The following is a 20441-nucleotide window of genomic DNA, read 5'->3' as shown; positions in this document are numbered from 1 at the left end:
AACTTTGCCGAAACACACCTGCTGAAATATCAAACACTGCTGCTGCCATTTGACAGCGGTGATGTTTGTGAATAACTGACATCATTCCCAACATCTGAAACCAAGACACGGCGCGGCCCACCGCTTGACGTTCCTTTACAATGTGACCATGGAAATAGTTGCAGGAAAAAGAGTGCACTTGTATTTCACACACTCACCATCAACTTACGCTGGTTCAGGTCGAAGCGCACCTACCTCTATGGATCCAAATTAGATGCCAGCAGAAACATCAAAAATCGCTCACTCGGTAAGTAAATATCCCTAAGGACCAGTTTATGCCAGAGCTGCTAGGATCCAAAGACAACGTTTCAGGTGGTGTTTGCACCCCAGTCACTCTGGAATAAACGGATCCTAAGGGAGCCCTACACACTTACCTGACTGTGTGCAGTCTGAAATTTTTACTAGCAGGAAATTTTAAACCCTCAAACTGCAGCAAAAATATTTTCAATAGATAAGTTATAGCGGAAGACCTATTGCAATTATCAGAAGTTGTTCAAATAAGTTTTAGCCCCCAGTGTAATTACTTTCATTAGGAAATTAGTTTCCCTTGAAGCGATTCGTGTATACACAGGAGAACCAGTTTGTGTTATACCCGTTCAGCACCCATGTTAGTCTGTACTGAAAGCAGCGGAGTAGAAGCCGGACTGGTCATAACAGAAGCGCCCACAACATCCTTTCAGCCCTAAAACGGGTCAACATGAGCCTAATAGAACGGACAACAATAATCAGCTATCCCAGGTCTTATTGCACATACATATCACTCATCTGATATATTGTAGACCATGACCATTGATGGACACCAAACGTATTTCAGCAGGAATAAGAACTCTCCTGGGGTAAGTTTCTTGCCCAGTAAACTTTGAATGACCCACAACTCTGCATCACAAGCCCCTCTGTAAAGGAAGGTGTAAGGTATGGGGGAGTAACCTACCTGAAATGGGAATCCCTCCCAGGCCTGTGTTGTGTTGAGGAGGGTGGCTCAAGTCCATGAAATTACTGTTTGAGGTCGGGTTTGCCGTGTGGTTCAAGTGCATGATGTTGTTACGTGGAAAGGCCATCCACGGATACCGTGCTGCCTGGCCCGGGAAACTGTACGAGTTATAAACTGCTCTGTGCTGAAAGGATGGGAACCGCTGTGGCAAGACGGGATAGGTGCTAGAGATAGAGTTGGCGTTGGTGACGGTGGTGGGGTGGAGGTAGCCAGAGCCTGGCCCTTTGGCAGTAGTGTGATGAGAAGGGATTTGTAAAGACGTGGGGGAGAGCGCAGGCTGGTCTTGGACAGACAGTTCTTTCTCGATCAAGTCTGCTAAGGCTTTGCGGGTGATATCAAAGGGATCAAAACCTAAATCATCCTCTTGCTGTTTAGAAGAACCAAACCCAAACGCAGCTTGCCAGTCCGTAGATGAGGACACCGGGATAGTTTCTGCAAAGAGAGAGGACATTGTAAATGTATGTTTAAACCAATACAAATTAAGAAATGCCAGAGGTTCTTTAAAAAAAGGACCCAAAGCATTGCATTACTTATTGAAAACAACATCATCATCACCATTTATTTATATAGCGCCACTAATTCCGCAGCGCTGTACAGAGAACTCGCTCACATCAGTCCCTGCCCCATTGGAGCTTACAGTCTAAATTCACACACACACGGGTCAATTTTGATAGCAGCCAAATAACCTACCAGTATGTTTTTGGATTGTGGGAGGAAACCAGAGCACCTGGAGGAAACCCACGCAAACACAGGGAGAACATACAAACTCCTCACAGATAAGGCCGTGGTCGGGAATTGAACTCATGACCCCGGTGCTGTGAGGCAGAAGTGCTAACCACTGAGCCACCGTGCTGCCCATAAAAACATGTTAAGAATCAAAATTCTTCAAACACTACTAATAAATCAGGACATTCTATTCCATTGCTATTAAAACCCCTGAGACACTGTTCTATGGAGAGATCTTTTTTTTTACTTTGGCGGATCAACCATGATGGTGGATTTCATTCATGTTAAAGTCAAATGGGCAGAAAAGAAATAAACGCAGTAATAAGGGTACCCATTTGCCATTAATAGGATGAAAGGAGAAAGTATTCATTTGCCTATGTGCTTTCATAACCATGAGCTTTTAGAACCCACCAGATACACATAACTGCAGAATATAAGAGATGTGTAATACAAACATATAATAAGCAGCACACAGAATAATACACAACATAATAAAGATATTGGTCTGTTAAGCTGGTGGAGGATAGAGAGCACGTTACAATCACAGAGCAGTAGCTGCCATTGAGTGATAGAGCTCAGCTATAACCTGTCTATACGGGAGACTGCACATTACAGCCTGTAGAAGCATTAGTGTCACCTCTCTGTGTCCATACCAGGATCCACCACCCAGTGGCTGGAAGAGGCGTAAGCTTGGTATATAAATCACCTCTCTGCATTAATATAAACCGACAGACTCTTAACAAGCAGGAGACTGGTCATAAAGACAAAGTGAACTACCCAACGCTCCTCCGTCCCACTGATCAGATCAGATTTATTTTACTTGTCCTTACACCCAGACAGAGCTGGAAATGTCACATGAAGGGCAGCACAGAGCTTCATCATCGCACATTATAACAGCAGAAAACTGGCGTTCTAACCCGTAGTGCTCCAAGATGTACCTTCCGCTACCACATACAGGCAGCAGACCGCTGAAAGCCAAGCTAAAATCCACGTGACATCCCCGAGTCACACAGCATTGTGGGTCGTATCTAATCCCACGGTGCAAAGAGCAGCGGAAGCACTGTAAACCACAACAGCCGGATACACCAGTCTTTTGCAGTATCCGACCGGTTGCACTGGGTTACAGCACACAAGTTCTATTTGCACAGTTTAATGCCTCAGTGATACTAGAGCATACTAGTAATATTACAGGCTGCAATTTTTCTGCATACTGGTTCAGCGGACACAATGACTGCCTATGCTCTGCAGGTAACACATTAAAGCGACATTGCAGGGATTTTAGTATTACAGAAATGGGTTTAAGCACCTGATGTGAAGAGGCTTTGTGGCTCTGGGGCCGTGGGCCATTCACTTGATGTCTGTGGGGAACTGGGAAATGGTGGGAGACCACTGGGGATGGGATTAGGGTGCCGGAAGTTGTCCGAGAACAGAGATTGTGATTCTGTCATGGCGTCCTCAAAGGGAGACCGTGCGCTGTGATTGGCTGAACTGATGGGGACGACAGGGTTGGGTTTGGATAAACCTGGCGGAGGTGACGGGGTGTCACTTGTTAATATCTGGGGAGAAAGAACACGGCAAGTGAGAGTCATATCTAGCTACATCATAGGTTCATTGCAAGACTTCTAAACAACAATATAAAGATAAATCAGCAGATAAAGAGGTCCTGTCACTGCTTCTCTTTGATTTCAGGGTATACATATTTGTATTTCATGTGACATGGTGGATTAGGTCTTTACATTTCTATCTTATAGCCTGCGGTTACATTTCTAACACGGATATAAAACAAGCCAACTCTGAAAACTGCTTTCTAGGAATATTACATGAAAACAAATGACTTATTACACCAAATTTCTGTTGAACTTTACTATTTCCACCTTTTGTCAAACAGTAAGTATCAGAAAGGGAAAAGCGTGTAGTCTTATTTATACATTACACTGAACTTAAAGAAATCCTATTAGGGCTCGTTCATACGCATGTCCTGGGAAAATGGGTAAAACCATATGACGTGTCTGATTTAGTCAAGCATATTGATGCAGCAGAGATGTGTTAGCCTACGACTTTCCTATATCCAGGATACATCCATGTAGCTGGGAGGGGATATCCTAGGAGTTATTGGTGTAGCGGGAATGAATTATCCTACGACTTGCCTATATCCAGGATATATCCATGTAGCTGGGAGGGGATATCCTAGGAGTTATTGGTGTAGCGGGAATGAATTATCCTACGACTTGCCTATATCCAGGATATATCCATGTAGCTGGGAGGGGATATCCTAGGAGTTATTGGTGTAGCGGGAATGAATTATCCTACGACTTGCCTATATCCAGGATATATCCACGTAGCTGGGAGGGGATATCCTAGGAGTTATTGGTGTAGCGGGAATGAATTATCCTACGACTTGCCTATATCCAGGATATATCCACGTAGCGGGGAGGGGATATTCTAGGAGTTATTGGTGTAGCGGGAATGAATTATCCTACGACTTCCCTATATCCAGGATATATCCACGTAGCGGGGAGGGGATATTCTAGGAGTTATTGGTGTAGCGGGAATGAATTATCCTACGACTTGCCTATATCCAGGATACATCCATGTAGCTGGGAGGGGATATCCTAGGAGTTATTGGTGTAGCGGGAATGAATTATCCTACGACTTGCCTATATCCAGGATACATCCATGTAGCTGGGAGGGGATATCCTAGGAGTTATTGGTGTAGCGGGAATGAATTATCCTACGACTTCCCTATATCCAGGATACATCCATGTAGCGGGGAGGGGATTTTTTAGGAGTTATTGGTGTAGCGGGAATGAATTATCCTACGACTTCCCTATATCCAGGATATAAACACGTAGCGGGGAGGGAATATTCTAGGAGTTGTTGGTGTAGCGGGAATGAATTATCCTACGACTTCCCTATATCCAGGATACATCCATGTAGCTGGGAGGGGATATCCTAGGAGTTATTGGTGTAGCGGGAATGAATTATCCTACGACTTCCCTATATCCAGGATATATCCACGTAGCGGGGAGGGGATATTCTAGGAGTTATTGGTGTAGCGGGAATGAATTATCCTACGACTTGCCTATATCCAGGATACATCCATGTAGCTGGGAGGGGATATCCTAGGAGTTATTGGTGTAGCGGGAATGAATTATCCTACGACTTGCCTATATCCAGGATACATCCATGTAGCTGGGAGGGAATATTCTAGGAGTTGTTGGTGTAGCGGGAATGAATTATCCTACGACTTCCCTATATCCAGGATATATCCACGTAGCGGGGAGGGGATATCCTAGGAGTTATTGGTGTAGCGGGAATGAATTATCCTACGACTTCCCTATATCCAGGATACATCCATGTAGCTGGGAGGGAATATTCTAGGAGTTGTTGGTGTAGCGGGAATGAATTATCCTACGACTTCCCTATATCCAGGATATATCCACGTAGCGGGGAGGGGATATCCTAGGAGTTGTTGGTGTAGCGGGAATGAATTATCCTAGGCGTATCCTTCCTCCTACTATGGGTCTACTCACCTGTTGTAAATTGTCACCATTTCCTATACTGAGTGACTCTGATGATTTGTCGACAGAACTAAAATGAAAGAAAAAAAAAAAGTTAAAACATTAAATTGTATGTGTAGAAAAACGAACATAACTACAGCTGTGATTGGCAAACATCATTTTGCTGATCTGTAATGTCACACACACATCCCATGTGGATGAGAACAGGTGACAGGATACACAGCAAAACCGGTTTCTAAATTAAAATCTCTATTCACAGACGGCAATATCAGGAGAGACTAATAACAGGTGTATTACAATGAGGTCATATATATACCAAATCCTCTACACGTTTGTCAGCAATCTGATCAACAACATAAAACAAGACAGATATTGTGTAGAGCAGATACAGATATAAACATGTATTGTAGATTAGAAACGTTAAATCAATTATCCAGCTTTAGATGAGGTCAGTGCACTGGCTTGTGTACACACACACCGGCTTTCTACTATCAGATATATATTTGTTGCCCCTGAATATAACAAAGTTTCTGTGGTCTCTGCATTGGATACAATTATAACCAGGAAAGGGCTTTATTTAATACACGGCTAAAGGGCTCAGAAGCCAGAATATAAAACACTTGTAGGTGGATATATACTACCCAGCAAATTTACTCATCTAAACTCTGAAATCCCTGTTAAGAAAAGTTAAGTTCAGGTCAAGAAAAGGTTAATAGACATAAATCTTCATATAAACATAATGATAAATAAATGACACTTAAAGATACTAAAACCCAAAAGAACTCAACACAGAATATTAACACAAGCTCACACGTGGAACAAGATGAAATATTATGCTGGACCAACATAACGGCTAAATCCTCCGACAAGTGCATAACACCCCGTCTCATACTTTAATGAAGAAAAGCCACAAGGTAACAAGAACTTGTATTCCTGATTACAGACCTCCAATAAACAAGCAGGATAGATCAAAGTACAACTGCCATGAGATACACGTCAGCCTATTATGTGGTTTAATGTATTCACAGAACACTTCCGAGACATGACGGGCGCTAACTATGAGACCTGCTGGAGGAGAGGGTCTGAGAAGTATAAAACACTAATAGTATGTTCCTAGTCAGGGCAGAACATCGCTATGGACTACAGCGAGATCTGATGAAGGCCTGTCGATACCGCTCTAGCTGCCCAGTGGACTACAGCGAGATCTGATGAAGGCCTGTCGATGCCGCTCTAGCTGCCCAGTGGACCACAGCAAGATCTGATGAGGGCCTGTCGATGCCGCTCTAGCTGCCCAGTGGACCACAGCAAGATCTGATGAGGGCCTGTCGATGCCGCTCTTGCTGCCCAGTGGACCACAGCAAGATCTGATGAGGGCCTGTCGATACCACTCTAGCTGCCCAGCCAACCTGCTTTGGTCTCCACAGAGCCAGCTCAGAGGAGACCCTGGGGCCGCGTTGAGATCAGGGATGGCTCTGTATTGACCACACCCCATCTACACATGGCACGGTTTCTATGTATCCCCAAAAAAATTGTATATTTAGGGTACATTGCTCTAAGTTGAGCTGATAGACCAGAGAGCTGATCCACTGTGGTCACCGACTAGTGGGCCAAGACACGCAACAATGGCCAGCTGGCTGCTGGAGATCCTTTTTAGGTAACAGTTTTGTAAACGATCATCCGTCCTGGCTGTAAAACTCAAATGAAAAATAGCGTAGACCAGTCGTTCCCTGTGGTGCCTCAGTGATCTCACAGGGATGTCTCGGCCAGGACCAGTGGTAAGCAAAGCAGGGGACTACTTTATAATAATTTTGACTTAGGAGTGCCTTGAAAAAATTCTGGAGACGCTAAGGGTTGGTATCCACTGGCGTAGACAGATATTTCATTGGCTGCCCATTACTCAGAGGATGCGCCCCAACAATTCACTGTGAACATTACTAAGACGTGAAGTACTAAGATCTCAATGATGTCACTAGTTCCTAGAGAAAAGATTGGCTGCATTCCTGTGAATGCTCGTTCATCCCACAAGCGGCTGTCATCGTTTGCAGCAAACGTGTAATAACAAATCAAAGCTGTACAAATCAAATATCTAAAACACAAATAATAAAAAGGAACCACAAAATCTCAGAAGGTTCTGTGTGAGACTGTTTATTACTTGACAAAAGAAACAGACGTTACTATAGATAATGCCCAGGGACTTCCCGTCAGATCTTCTATTAGAAATACCCATGAGGACTCCCGATTCTACAGTAGATATACCCAATACTACATAATAATGAGTTTTACAGCAGGAATATAGCAAATCTCTAGAGTGGACAGATGTGCAATGACAGAAATCAGGAACACGTTAGCCCTAGACTATGAGCCCAATTTCCAGGTAATAAGATGTAGCACCCCAAGAGATTACAAGATTGAAAAAGCCCCTTTTTTCCATGTGGATTGTAAAGAATCAACCAGTGAGTGTCAGAGGTTAGTTTACTTTGTTGAAGATAATGATATAAAGGAAAGGTTCCTTTGAGTCGTCCAGATTTATCAGAGAACGGAAAAGAAAAAGGAAAGTTTAAAGACATTCCAATATTGCATCAAGCCACTGTATCAGTAAAAAGAAATACACTTTGAAGAAAAATGTTTCCATTAATGTTTATGTTTCTAGACAGAGACTTTGAAGTTGAATATTGTTATTGAACAAAAAAAAATTAGGTGAAAAGTCCTAAAAAGAAAGTGAAAAAAAAAGTTAAAAAGTCAAATCTACATACCTTGTATCGTCCTCTAGGACCCTGCCAAATTTGGCAACATTATGCTCAGCGGTATCCCAAAACAGCCTAAAAATTTGTGAGAAACAGTGATTTTTAGCAGCATGGGTGCCAGAAACAGAAATGAGGTGTCATGCCTTCAGCAAAAGTATATTACACCCAAAATTACTGCAATGAGGGAGCTATAGTTCAATACGATAAAGATTTTAAAATTACTGTCTGCTGTTCTTAAAGTGAAAAGAAAAAAAAAAAAAAAAAGGATTGCATTCTAACGGTACTGCAAACTTCTACAGCATGTCGACCTAGAGCCAACCCTTCGCAAATTCATGGTTCTTTTGCAGGAATCTAATGACACTACGAGACCAGGCACTGTGGCAAAGATGTGCTAAACCAGTGAGTGAAGAAACGGAATGTGATCACATGACACAAAATGAAACAGGACAAGATGTAAATATATTTAAAAGGGATGAAAAAATAAAATAAAAAATAAAATAAAAAAAACCAAAAACAAAAACAGTGAACCACCAAAAGAGAAAGGCAACTCAGTTACCCAAAGTCTGAGTCGGGAGCGACCGGTGTCAATTGGTCTGCATCTAAGCCATTAGCTAAAATGGTAGGCGACTTTCTGTGTTCCAGTGTTAAACCGTTGGCGGATCGGCTTGAACTCTGTAATGATGGCCAGGCGTCTTTGTTATTAGTGTTGGGTCTAAAAATGTAAACAAAAACCCAGAAGATACAAAAGGAAAGTGATGAAGAAATTAACTATAATGCTTAAAAAATTAAAATAAAACAAAAACAAAAACACGAAAAAGTAACAGTGGAAATTGTGTGTGTAAAAGTTAAGAACAAAACAAAAAAAAAAAAGTCAATGTGAGAATTACCAGTTTCATGGGAACTGCAGGATCATGATCATTTATTTATATAGCACCACTATTTCCACAGCGCTGAACAGAGAACTGACATCAGGATGCGTGACTTCAGTTTACATGATACACTTATATAGTTATATTGACAAAAAAAAAAAAAAATGAAATACAAGAAAACAATTGGATATACCATATAGAGGTGCGTTTGACACCAATCAATCTTCCAGGAGTCTCACGTCACTACTCTGTGCTGCTGGGGACCCTGCTCCTTCCACTATATAACTCTCAGTCTGTGGCTTCCTGCTGCCTCCATTCCCCTCCTCACATCATGAACTGCCCATGTCCTTGCCAAAAGTAATATGAGTGAACATGTCACTGCCTCAAATAAAAGATGCAGGCTCCCTCCAGAAATGAAATACTGTAAATAGTCCAATGATCGGATTGGTTCGAATTGTGCTGTTCTCACCAACTTTGCAACTGGACACACGGATGAGCAGGAGAGAAATACTAAACAGAAAGGTCATCTGATGCTTGTCAGACAGCTTTAAACACAAAATCCACCACAAACCTGTCCGTTTTAACAGACTATTTGTTACCTGAGGTACACTAGCACCCTGTGCCCAAATGATTTAATAAGACATCAGAATTTCTCAGAAAGAATCAGAGCTCCACAGCAGAATATTGCTGTACAGACTCCAACAGTGTTATACAACGTGTAGCAGTGTGTAAACCCATCAGCACGAGAATAAGGTTTTATGACGACGTTTCTAGGATTGGATACAGACTGGTGGGCAGGGACTGCTCAATATGACCAACTACCGATTTGGAAACACCTTGTAAAAAGAATTGTCTGCTTTGCAAATCAGTTCTTTATTTATAAATCACTGGAAAAATAAGCTACAAATCCAGGAAAGTGAACTACAAGCAAACTTCTGACTTGCCCATTTTCATCTGTGATATTCACATGTGGGCAACATTATAGTAGCATGCATGGCTGCAGTGCTACATAATGATCCAATGAAAATCACTAGGACCATTACTGGGGCTGGCGGAAAATGCTTCCTGAACAGGAAAGTTATTGGCCTGTTCGTGTGATCATCTTTCACTCAGCTTGAGATATGGAGAGCTGGACCTCAGCCACTTGGTCAGGGACTCAAGACCAAATAGAACTAGGACAGTGGATTCCAAACTTTTTCAGTTAAAGGCACCCTTAGGGTCTCCAAAAAATTTTCAAGGCACCCCTAAGCCAAAATAATTACCAAGTAGTCCCCCGCCTTGCTTACCACTGGCCCTGGCCGATGCACCCATGTGAGATCTCCAAGGCACCCCAGGGAGCCTAGGCACACAGTTTGGGAACCACTGAACTAGGATACAAATTGGTCAAGTCATGCAAGGGGATTGGCACGACGCCTTCTGCTCCTGTACAGAAGACACACACATGGCTGACCGCGTGTTAACAGACACTAGCACTTTATAACGTTATAATGGGCTAGGCTCACAAATGCTCACTTGCAGCAAAGGACAAGGCTTCCCTGACCCCCACTGGTTATTCTTCTTGAATGAAGATAAGTGACATCACCAATACATACGGATAAGAAGACATCTCCATGTCTGTGCTGAACCAACTTATACAAAGTGATACAACCAGATATAAAATTGCCCTGACACAGAACGTTGCTAGAACAGAAAGAAATTGTAATCCGCATACACATGTGCTCAATATCAGGAAGCCACCATGGAACAGACCATCTTTAAACTCCCTGCAAGAAGCATCTAATTACAGTGATCAAACTATTCTGTGTGGGAGTTGTCACAAGGACGTCTCAAACTGGGCCGCACTGTTCCACATAATCGGCGAGCAGAAGACAAATTCGGATAAAGTTGGCATCAGATGGGCGCAGTAAATGCCGCACTTGCTCCGTTAGATAAAGCACTAAATGTTCATAGCGCTCAATTGCTCCCACATTGAAGGGGGGACAAAGATCATCTGTCACATGGGACCAGAATGTCCCCTTCACATTAATGGTCACAACTGGAGTGAAAGCACTAATGCTCTAAGCTCCCATTGGACACACCCTAAAGAAATCTCAATGACAATCCCAGGAAAGTTGAAATGATCCCTCCACAACTTTATGTAGTGGGATGAGGGCAGATAGATAGATATATCTCTATATTAAATCTAAGTAAACATGGTAATTTCCTAATACTGGGGTATTTCATAAAACACAGAAAAAAAAGTTACTTCAATTGGGAGGCTGAATAGTCTGTCTTATACATGGTGGGATTAAAGCAAACAAGTCACAATGGGTTCACACAAACATCTATGCACATCGTGGCATGGACCCAAGTCTGCTTCTATAGTGCAAGATCAGATATCAGCACAGGATGAAACACATGACAGATTTATCACATTATTATACTTCTCCAGTAACAGAACTAGCTTAGTTCTCAGAGAACAGACACTTTGTAAACTCTTCTCCTGGCTACCGCTCTGCTGACCTGCTTCATTCATTTTTGCAGCGGTTTCTTTCAGTAACTCGGTAGTACACATAATTATTGCTGCATAGTCCTTTTAAGTAAGTGGCTTATCACCATACAAATTGTTGGGTTCTCTCACCTAGAGCCTGCATATGCCTGCTGACCATGGAGAGTAATTAGAGGACAAGTAAATAAACTAATAGCCACAGGAAAAAATATTCACTTTAATTTTAAAAAATAAATAAAAAATTATATTGAAAACAATTAGCTACACTTCAACTAGACATGAACCTGGTATTTACCAGCGTCCACTATCTTTACACATTAGTGGACTAATACATGGAAGTCTGACTAGTGTCCTGCTGGAGAAAGTGGGTCCCACACTTTATTTTTAAAGGTCTCCAGCTTCCCTGACACAGAGTTTAACCTCTTGTATCTGAACGTATCAGGCAATCTGTACCACTGGTTCACCATCTGGTAACATTCCACTCTGGGAATAAATATTATAATAAATGATATTTATGACTATCCACCACTTCCACCGGGCCACGGAGGATGCGCTTACAGCCACTTTTCTCTATCGCTTGTCACACATGAATAAAAACGAAACAATATGAAACCACGAGCACAGAGACAGCGCCTCCTTATTCCTCCCACTCACAGCGCTATTCTACAGCAGCTGAGGAGTCCTGGGACAAACGGTTTTTCTTGGGGGTGAAGCTGCGGGTAAGTGACATTTTAAATGAGAAGCTGGGTACTGCGCTTTAAAAAAAAACCCCAAAAAACTGAAATGTTGACATTAAATAAACTACCTCGAAAATAAAATAGTATTTATCAGTACAATATAGTTAAGGAAATGGGGGGGGGGGGGAGGGGCACACTAAGCCTTTCATAACCTCAAGAACCCATGTCGTATGCATCCATTGTGCCCCTTCTGTTCACCTATTAATTGGCATACAACCCTAAAGCGAGTCTACAAACTGGAACTGTGCAGTAGGTGGAGGCAGGATTCTTCCATGAAAACTGAACTTGGTTCATGGGGGTGGTTAAAGCTCTCCTGCTCCAATGGGTTCAGGTGACTGAGAAGAAAGCTAGGACACATAGATAACATCGGGTCATGCTCGTCAAACCATTGGGCAACCAGAAGAAGTACTCTGCAGATGGGGCATTGCCATCCTGGGAGACGCCCTACAGTCAGGAAATAAATTCTATAACATGAGATGAAGATAGTCTCCTCAGTACCACTAAGTAGTGATTAGACATAGTCTTCTAAGACCTTACATTACAGAACCACGGGAACATTTCACTGTTGTTAAAGGTTGTTCAGAGAGTTCTTTACCACTATACATGTACTTGTTTGTCAATAACATGGTGACCATATCTCCACTGAACGATAGTCCATTGACCGAGCATCCGCAACTTGGAAATGTGCATTGTTAGGCGAGATAAAGACTATGATATCCTGCTCGGAGACATTCTCATTGGTCATTTTTGATGACACTGGTTCTCTCTCGCCACATGAAATGTGCAGTCAATTGATCTGCAGTTGCTCTCTGTTTTTGAATGATTAGGAACCTGTAGCAAGCGCTTCTCCAAACGTTGTTTGATGATAAGGTTATCTCCTCGGAGATCCATGCAGCCCTCGCCCAAGACAGAAACATTAACACACCGAGATGTCTTCATCGCTAAAGCTCCTGCCAAACTTGACCCAGCAATCACTCTATTTCCAAAGCCATCGAGGTCTCCTCTTGCAGCCATGCTCGCCATAATGATAGGAAACTAGGGCCAGTATATACATGTCCTGGACGAAGCTGGGATGCTATTTGTTTAACGTATGGGCAAACACCTATTGTTTTCAATTCCCTTAGGTGTTTCCATTCTGTTGTCCACTATATGTGTTTTCCTCATGTCACCCACTGCAGTGACCAACTCACCATCACTATCCAACAAACGTTCACAACTACTCCTCGCGCAACAATTGTTCATAGTAAAACCTGATACATTGCCTTAGACTGGCATCAGTAGCCAATCCTGTTGCTATGAAAGCCACAATAGCCCGTGTGTATTTAGCAATTACAGTTTGCTCAAGCACTACCCAATGAAGAGACCACAAGACTATAACCCCTCTAGGACCTTCATATAGACATTACTGCCAGCCCTTCAGGATCACTGTACATGGGGTGTGAGACACAGAAGTTGCCCACTGAGAACCACAGGCATAAAACAACCCAGCTGACAGGTGTAAAGAATATCACATGGGCAGACAGACATGCAGGTGAGAAACTGCTCACACCGTGCCAATACTTACACATCGTACCTCTGCAGGGGTGTTACTTTGTTTTTGTTCTTGTCAACTGTACCCGTAGACAACTGTAAAAAGTTGGGGTTTAGTTTGTAGAGTTCCTGAAGCAACTTCTGTTCATATTCCTGATGCTTACCCGCCTGTAAGAGAGAGAAACAGTGATTACAGTACTCGGGAAAGGCGGCCATCACTTCCGATATGGATCATTGGTGAAAATCTAGCATCTCGCAATGTAATATATACTCATTGCACAATGACAAAACACAGTCATACAGAAATGCTATATAAAAGCAGGTTAGTTCATGGAAAGTATTAATGGGGTTCTCCACTAAAAAACAGTTTGCATCTCGAACACAATGACACTAATCTTTCCACTTCTGGCTCTCACAGAAAGCACCTGTAAGTCACAAATATTTGGGTCAGCGCACAGAAAGGCCACTTTCACTGTGATCGGGTGCCATTTAAACGCTACGCTTTTGCCAGAGTTCTGAAAATAACTCACAAATATGGAAATATAGTTACACTTTTTCACAATGCACCGGAACACAAACAATTGCTAGTCTATTGCTGTATCTAAGCACTGTAGATTAGTGAAAATAGGGAAGACGTAGTGGAATCTCTGATGGCGCCTAAAAGCTTTTCCCTGGTTGCAAAAAATAAAATATATACATATATAGTTTGAATAAATATTGAAAAATAAATCACATTATTTATGCGCCTATAGCTTATTGTTCGTAGGGGGTGACGATATCCCACAGCACCATACACTGGGGAATTATGCATTATACATAAAACAAGCTAAATACTAAACAAGGAGACGAGGTCAGAGATGTAAGTGGACCAGGATACAACTCACCAAGCCTTGTAATAAACACATACTAAGTATACTTATACACGGGTAACCAAGACACATGCATTTAAAGCAATTTTGGATCACTTTAAATACGTACCAGCGACCATAAAATAAATGTTAAAGCAGAGTTTGCATGTTTCTCCTTCACTAATAAACAGAACAAATTTATTTACGTCAATGTTACCAAAGTAAACCTGTTGACAAAAACCCAATATAAAATTTGCTTGGATAGAGTAAGACATTAGGGGTAGATGTGTCAAGCTGCGAATATCCGGTGGGATTGAAAAGTGGCGATGTTTCCTATAGCAACCAATCAGATTCTAGCTGTCATTTCCTAGAATCTACCAAATAAAGGATAGCTAGAATGTGATTGGTTGCTATAGGAAACATCTCCATTTTTGAAACCCACCAGATACTCGCAGCTTGACACATCTACCCCTATAAGTGCATTACTAGTGAACCAGACAGAGGACAAAGAAATTGGTCAAAACCGTACAAGCCATCTCGGGCCTAGAACTTAAACTCCATCTGAACCCACTCCCTAGACAGATTCTTTATTTTGCAGTCACTTAGTAATCAAAATGCCTAATTTTATAAGGAGACCACTAACTGCACACAGGGCTTGGTGCAAACTATTAAAAATACTTTTTATTTTTACTTGACGCTTCTTGATGCTTAAGATTTAATAAATGCCTCTGTTTGCCAATGTCACTTTCATTATACAAACAAGCAATATGATTACCAGTGCAATTATCTCATTACAGGTAATTTCAAAAGTAATTAGCGGTATTACATGCCTGCAAGCTTATTACATTTATTAGCTTCTATACATAAAGATTACATGTAGAACAAATAGTCATTGTGCTCATTGACGTGTGTTTCACACTCTAATACTATATTCTCTATTTTACTGGCTGGAAAAAAAAAAGTGCAAATGTGTCATCTCTGCACTCAGGAACATAAGACATACATACAAGTACAAAAGCGTTATTGGAGGAACCGTGAAGGAAAGAGGGAGGACTTTAATTTGATGTAAGTGTGAAAATATAAAATATATTTATATCTATAAATTTTATTCCAAAACTTTTTTTTCCCATTGAAAAGCCTGTTATTGAGAAATGGACGTGATATTTAAAAGTGTCCAAACACTACAAATACTTCATAAAACAGTTTCTATAATAAAGTGATAACTTCCACAAAGGCAAGCACCCTGTATTTCTCTTTCCTACCATTGGGGGGCACTGCGAGACATTGGGGTACAGTAGGTGGGACTAGGAGTTTAGGTACTTATCAAATTGTTTGTTCCTCACACTCCGCCCCTACTATGCCCCTCCTCTCCAGCGTAGATCTGTCTTTAAGTGCCTAGAAGTTAGGTCACGTTGGTATAGGCTCCTGCCCATACATGTGTTAGTTTTAGGTTTTCATTTTTAATTCCTTTTGCAGGTGCAGCGCGGGGATCAATAGTTTTCTACTTCCTCTGATGAAATCACGCTTGTGATGAAACGCGTCAGCCATGATCAAGCACTAATAACCTTCCACTTGGATATTGGATGACCGTGAAGTCACGGATTGAAGCGAGTCCCACACATATCCCGGACTGTGGTATTTATCACTAACACAATCAAACCGGAGATAGAGACTCAGACGGCTTGGAGGATCCCCGAGAGGTGTATCAATATAGCAATGACTGAGGTCCATGAAAGTAACGGCTCACTTTATTTTACATTTATTGCATTGGTAACAATTGCTAATTAGATCGGACTTTCCACAAAAGTGATACTATTGTCAATCAGATTGGACTTCTCGCGGAGTGATACAAGTGAGTCACATTCTATCCATTATCGTGATATAAAGATATTGCACCAATGTTATGAGGAGGATTAATACCGTCTAAGAAAACCTCTATTTCAATTATCCACATATGGGATTTATACGCCAATTGCGCGTTCAATGGGACTTCTTACAAAGTCTCTCGATATATATACCTTGGAATCTCTCAATTTCATCCTATGCGTTCGGTTTTATTTATTGTATCCATTTTTTTCTTTGGCGATATTCATTCGCCTATTGAGAGATTTTTTATTCCAAGTATTCAGGTCCAAGACCGATAAAACTTTGCATGTTTTATCGATATTTACAAGAGTGGTTATGGTTTTATCAGTGCACTGATATATGATATAGTACACTGTTGTATATTTGTGTGTTTAGTATAATAAAATATTTGCATTTTTTTCAACCACGTGGATTCAGTTATTCTAAGTGTAGTTTGGTGTATCAGCGCCGATCAAGAATAGTAATCAATCCCAAGACCCAGAGGAGTGAATAGCCCGTCAGCTTCCCTCACTCTGGGTCCCTGCGTAAGGTAAGCAGCAGTCTGGCTCACTTGCCCAGCACCATTGCCGCCAGTCTTCCCCTAGAAACGAGCAGTTGGGCCACAAAATATAAGTCTGCCATACAGGCAGCAGTTCGTCACAGCCAGCACTGCAGTTAGGACGGCCATAGACGGCTGACGTCCCCCCAATGGAGTAAGAGAAATCGGTTTTACGGCGAGTAAAAAAACTTTTCATTCATTTATCGTCCATCCTATTTTGGGGACACTACTTAACTACGGGGCATAGAGGGCGCTGTGCTGGGAGAAGGCACTAATTCTACACTACAACTTATATGGGTCTAGCAGCTGCTTTATTCATATTTGCACATAAGACTGATAAGAAAAACAATTTAGAAGCCAATAGAAACAGGGAGAAGACATTGTAGCCAATATCCCGGATTTAAGCAGATAACACTTTACATCATCCATCAACACTCATCAAATCACGACCCTACTATTTTCAGTAGCACACCCGAGCACATAGCACAACGGAGACAATTTCGGTAAGGACATGATGAAATCACTGTATATTATGTACTAGTGCCTGTGAGATTACTTTGATAATTCTGCTAAATAAATCGTTAAATCAAAATGCTGCTAGTCTTTGGCTTCATAAACCAAAGTGACATTAGCCACACACGGCGCCTCCGCAAAATCGATTCACACCCCATGGGCGCACGCTTACCTGCATTTCTTCTTTTGTGAAACTGGCTGCTTCGTCCCCCAATTCATGTAAATACATACAGTCTGGCTTTGGACACTGCATATTTTTTAAGAAATAACTGCAGTATTTTGTAGTACCTAAAGATGCCTTGAGAGATAGAGAGAAAAAAATAAGAGGAAAAAAATAAAATAAATAAAACACCAATGTTATAGGATCCAGATTAATTCAAAGATGCAGGTCCTCTGTCTGAGACCGTTACAAAATAACACTGGCCAATCAAAACCTCAGGCATGTAGGCTATATGTAAAGTGAATATCTCCCTATATGTTCTGCCAAGTCTCTAACTGCTGAGGGCTGGTTTTTACTGAAGCGTTGAGCGATTCACTGCCGTATCTTGCCTCGCCACGTGGGCGCTTTAATTTAAAACCCACAAGCAAGCAGAAAAGAAACTACAAGGTTTGTAGATTTATTCATGCCGATACATACACAAAGGAAAACTGCCTCTGCAAAATCACAAATTGGACAGATCACGGAAAAAGAATTGGACATAAGAGAAGAATATGTTCTTGGACAGAAACCATAACGCAAGGCCTTGTATTGGTAAAGAAATAAGTGTGAAGCGGGGCATGGCACAAACGGAGACAATAATTCTCATGGGCCTATGTATATAAGGCTGGAAAAAACTTTTCCAAAAGTTAGGAGAAAGCTTTGCCGTAATGAAATACATCTTGAGTCATGTAAAGATTGTTCAGGCCGAGCTACGCAAATTGGCACAGATTACTCATTAGCCTTTGCCACACAAGTCATCATCTGTTGGCATTACTCCCAGCTTGTGTGTACCACAGAACGCATTACACTCGATTGTATTTTATTACAATAAGCAGCACTGAACACTTCCCTAGCCCAGGGTAGCTGCTTCTCAGAACAGCCATTAGTATTACAGCGAGTACACACTAACTACTCTCTGAACCCTGCGTTGAGAGGCTAAGACAGCCGTTCACAACAGTCAGCCCTTAATCTGTAAACGCTGAATGTGGGAATTATTAATTAGCCCAGACACCGCTCTGAATACATTGGAGATGGCCCAGGGATCAGCACAGGATGGGACCTCCTCCACCCGTGAAGTCCCAACATCTTAGTGTTGAAGTGGACCCCTCCAGACAACGGAGGTTGGGTTATGCAGAACATTTAGATTTCTAAAAAATGATGGTCAATTGGAAACTTTACCAGTCTGGTAGGAAGATCAGACCCCGGTGTAGACTAATGTTCATGTATCTCCCCAAAAAATGCACGTGGGGGGCAAGACAAAATAAGAAAAATCCCAATATTAATGGGGAAAAAACCCACAGGCATAGCCTTAAAAACAAGCCTAAAGGGCACTATCATACAGAATAAACGTAGCACATTTACAGAGGAAGAGACTGGCCAGTTCTACAGAGCAGGACAATCATACTTTCATTGTGAGAGTGCCGTGTGCCCAATCATACCTTAAGTGTTCTTCCGTCTACTACTACATTGTTCACACACTGTATAGCTCGAAGTGCATCTTCTGACCGTATGTATGTTACATATGCACTAGCACTTGGACCCTGAAACAGATGGATTAAAAAGTTGTTTTGTATTTCTTTATTTTTTTTTAAAATTTGTACAGTTACCCTTCCGACATTGCATGTAGTGTTATAAAAGCCAAGCATATCTGGCACATGAATTCTCTCAGAAGTCAGACAGAACATTAGTCCATGAGATTTAATATGACAGTCACAATGCTTACTGAACAAAAATAATGATCACAAGCGAACATATAGAAATATAAATGCAAAACAGTTTCATTCAATAAAAACACAGAAAATGGAAAAACTACAATCATAAACGCTAACATAATCTGTCTGCTGGAGGAAGGTTACAAAGTGGACCATTTCTGAGTAACAGACTGGCCCCCAAACACTGATACCGATCCAAATCATTCTATTACTTTTTAAACATTCCCCTTGATGACATCACTGAAAGAGTTGTGGTGTTTGCTAATCTGTTTTACAGCAGATTGTCCTCTTGTCCAAGAACAGTTCTAGGTTCTTAAAAAAATATACCTTAAGCCCTTATGGAACAGAGTTATAGCATTACACAGTAATTTGCTGGAAACTATTCTGACCAAGCAAATGCCGATATTTGGACAGATCATGGTAACATTTTCATAATTAAGCTGATTAGGCTATAATCATGACAGTAGTCATTTCAGTGTTTTAAAGACTCGGCCTTTAATATATCTGCATTCTACTTGCAGAAACCTTCTGTCAACTGCAAGGACCTATTTGCAGATCTAAGCGTCAGACATATCAGTCAACTCATATCACAACCACAAAAACAATGCCTTCGCCCTGATAGTAGTTTAACTAGGAATTTTAGGAAATTACCCCATTAAAATCTTGCAGTTACTGACCTGTGAGCCTGCATAGGATGTGCTGTTGTTGATAACAACTTTGTGTATTTTACCAAATTTCCCAAAATATTCTGGTCGTTTTAAAACCTGTGGTTGCAAAGAAATAATAATAATAAATTTAAAAAACAATAGAAAGAAAAGGAAGAAGAAGGAACACAAATTAAAAGTGCAATTATATTTTCCAATACTTTTGACAGGTAAAACATAACATTTAGTTTTTGGCTGTTTTTTATTTTTTTTAAAGGGATTTAATATTTCGGCAGCTATGTAGAAGATTGTTAGCATTTAGCTTAATCTCACATGGCAAACAACTTTTGGTGCGTCATCAGACGACGCGTTTTACCTGCGACCACTGTAGTAATTAATGATCTCTAAAGGCAGATGATCCTGGTGCAGATTACAAGTGTTCACTGAGCAGTGGATACATGTAACCACACCCTCAC

At 41.4% G+C, this 20441-nt stretch overlaps 1 protein-coding gene across 9 annotated transcripts in view; it reads right to left on the bottom strand.

Moving 5' to 3' along the window:
• The window catches only part of CNOT4 (CCR4-NOT transcription complex subunit 4), a 58709-nt gene that overhangs the window by 13640 nt on the left and 24628 nt on the right, over positions 1-20441 (bottom strand). For 3 of the 9 annotated variants that reach the window (XM_075210413.1, XM_075210412.1, XM_075210416.1), the window contains 9 exons: positions 19999-20085; positions 19049-19150; positions 17583-17708; positions 13680-13813; positions 8578-8733; positions 8031-8096; positions 5290-5347; positions 3063-3312; positions 971-1462 (listed from right to left, as the gene is read on the bottom strand). In XM_075210413.1, coding sequence (XP_075066514.1) covers positions 971-1462; positions 3063-3312; positions 5290-5347; positions 8031-8096; positions 8578-8733; positions 13680-13813; positions 17583-17708; positions 19049-19150; positions 19999-20085 — 1471 coding nt within the window. The remainder of the gene's footprint in view (positions 1-970; positions 1463-3062; positions 3313-5289; positions 5348-8030; positions 8097-8577; positions 8734-13679; positions 13814-17582; positions 17709-19048; positions 19151-19998; positions 20086-20441) is intronic. The other 6 variants (XM_075210417.1, XM_075210419.1, XM_075210418.1 and 3 more) reach the window with 4 other exon arrangements.

The sequence above is a fragment of the Mixophyes fleayi genome, chromosome 4 (assembly GCF_038048845.1).
Source record: "Mixophyes fleayi isolate aMixFle1 chromosome 4, aMixFle1.hap1, whole genome shotgun sequence".
Classification (NCBI taxonomy): Eukaryota; Metazoa; Chordata; class Amphibia; order Anura; family Limnodynastidae; genus Mixophyes; species Mixophyes fleayi.
Note: the sequence above shows the minus strand (reverse complement) of the source record. Positions and strands in the feature narration are given on the sequence as shown.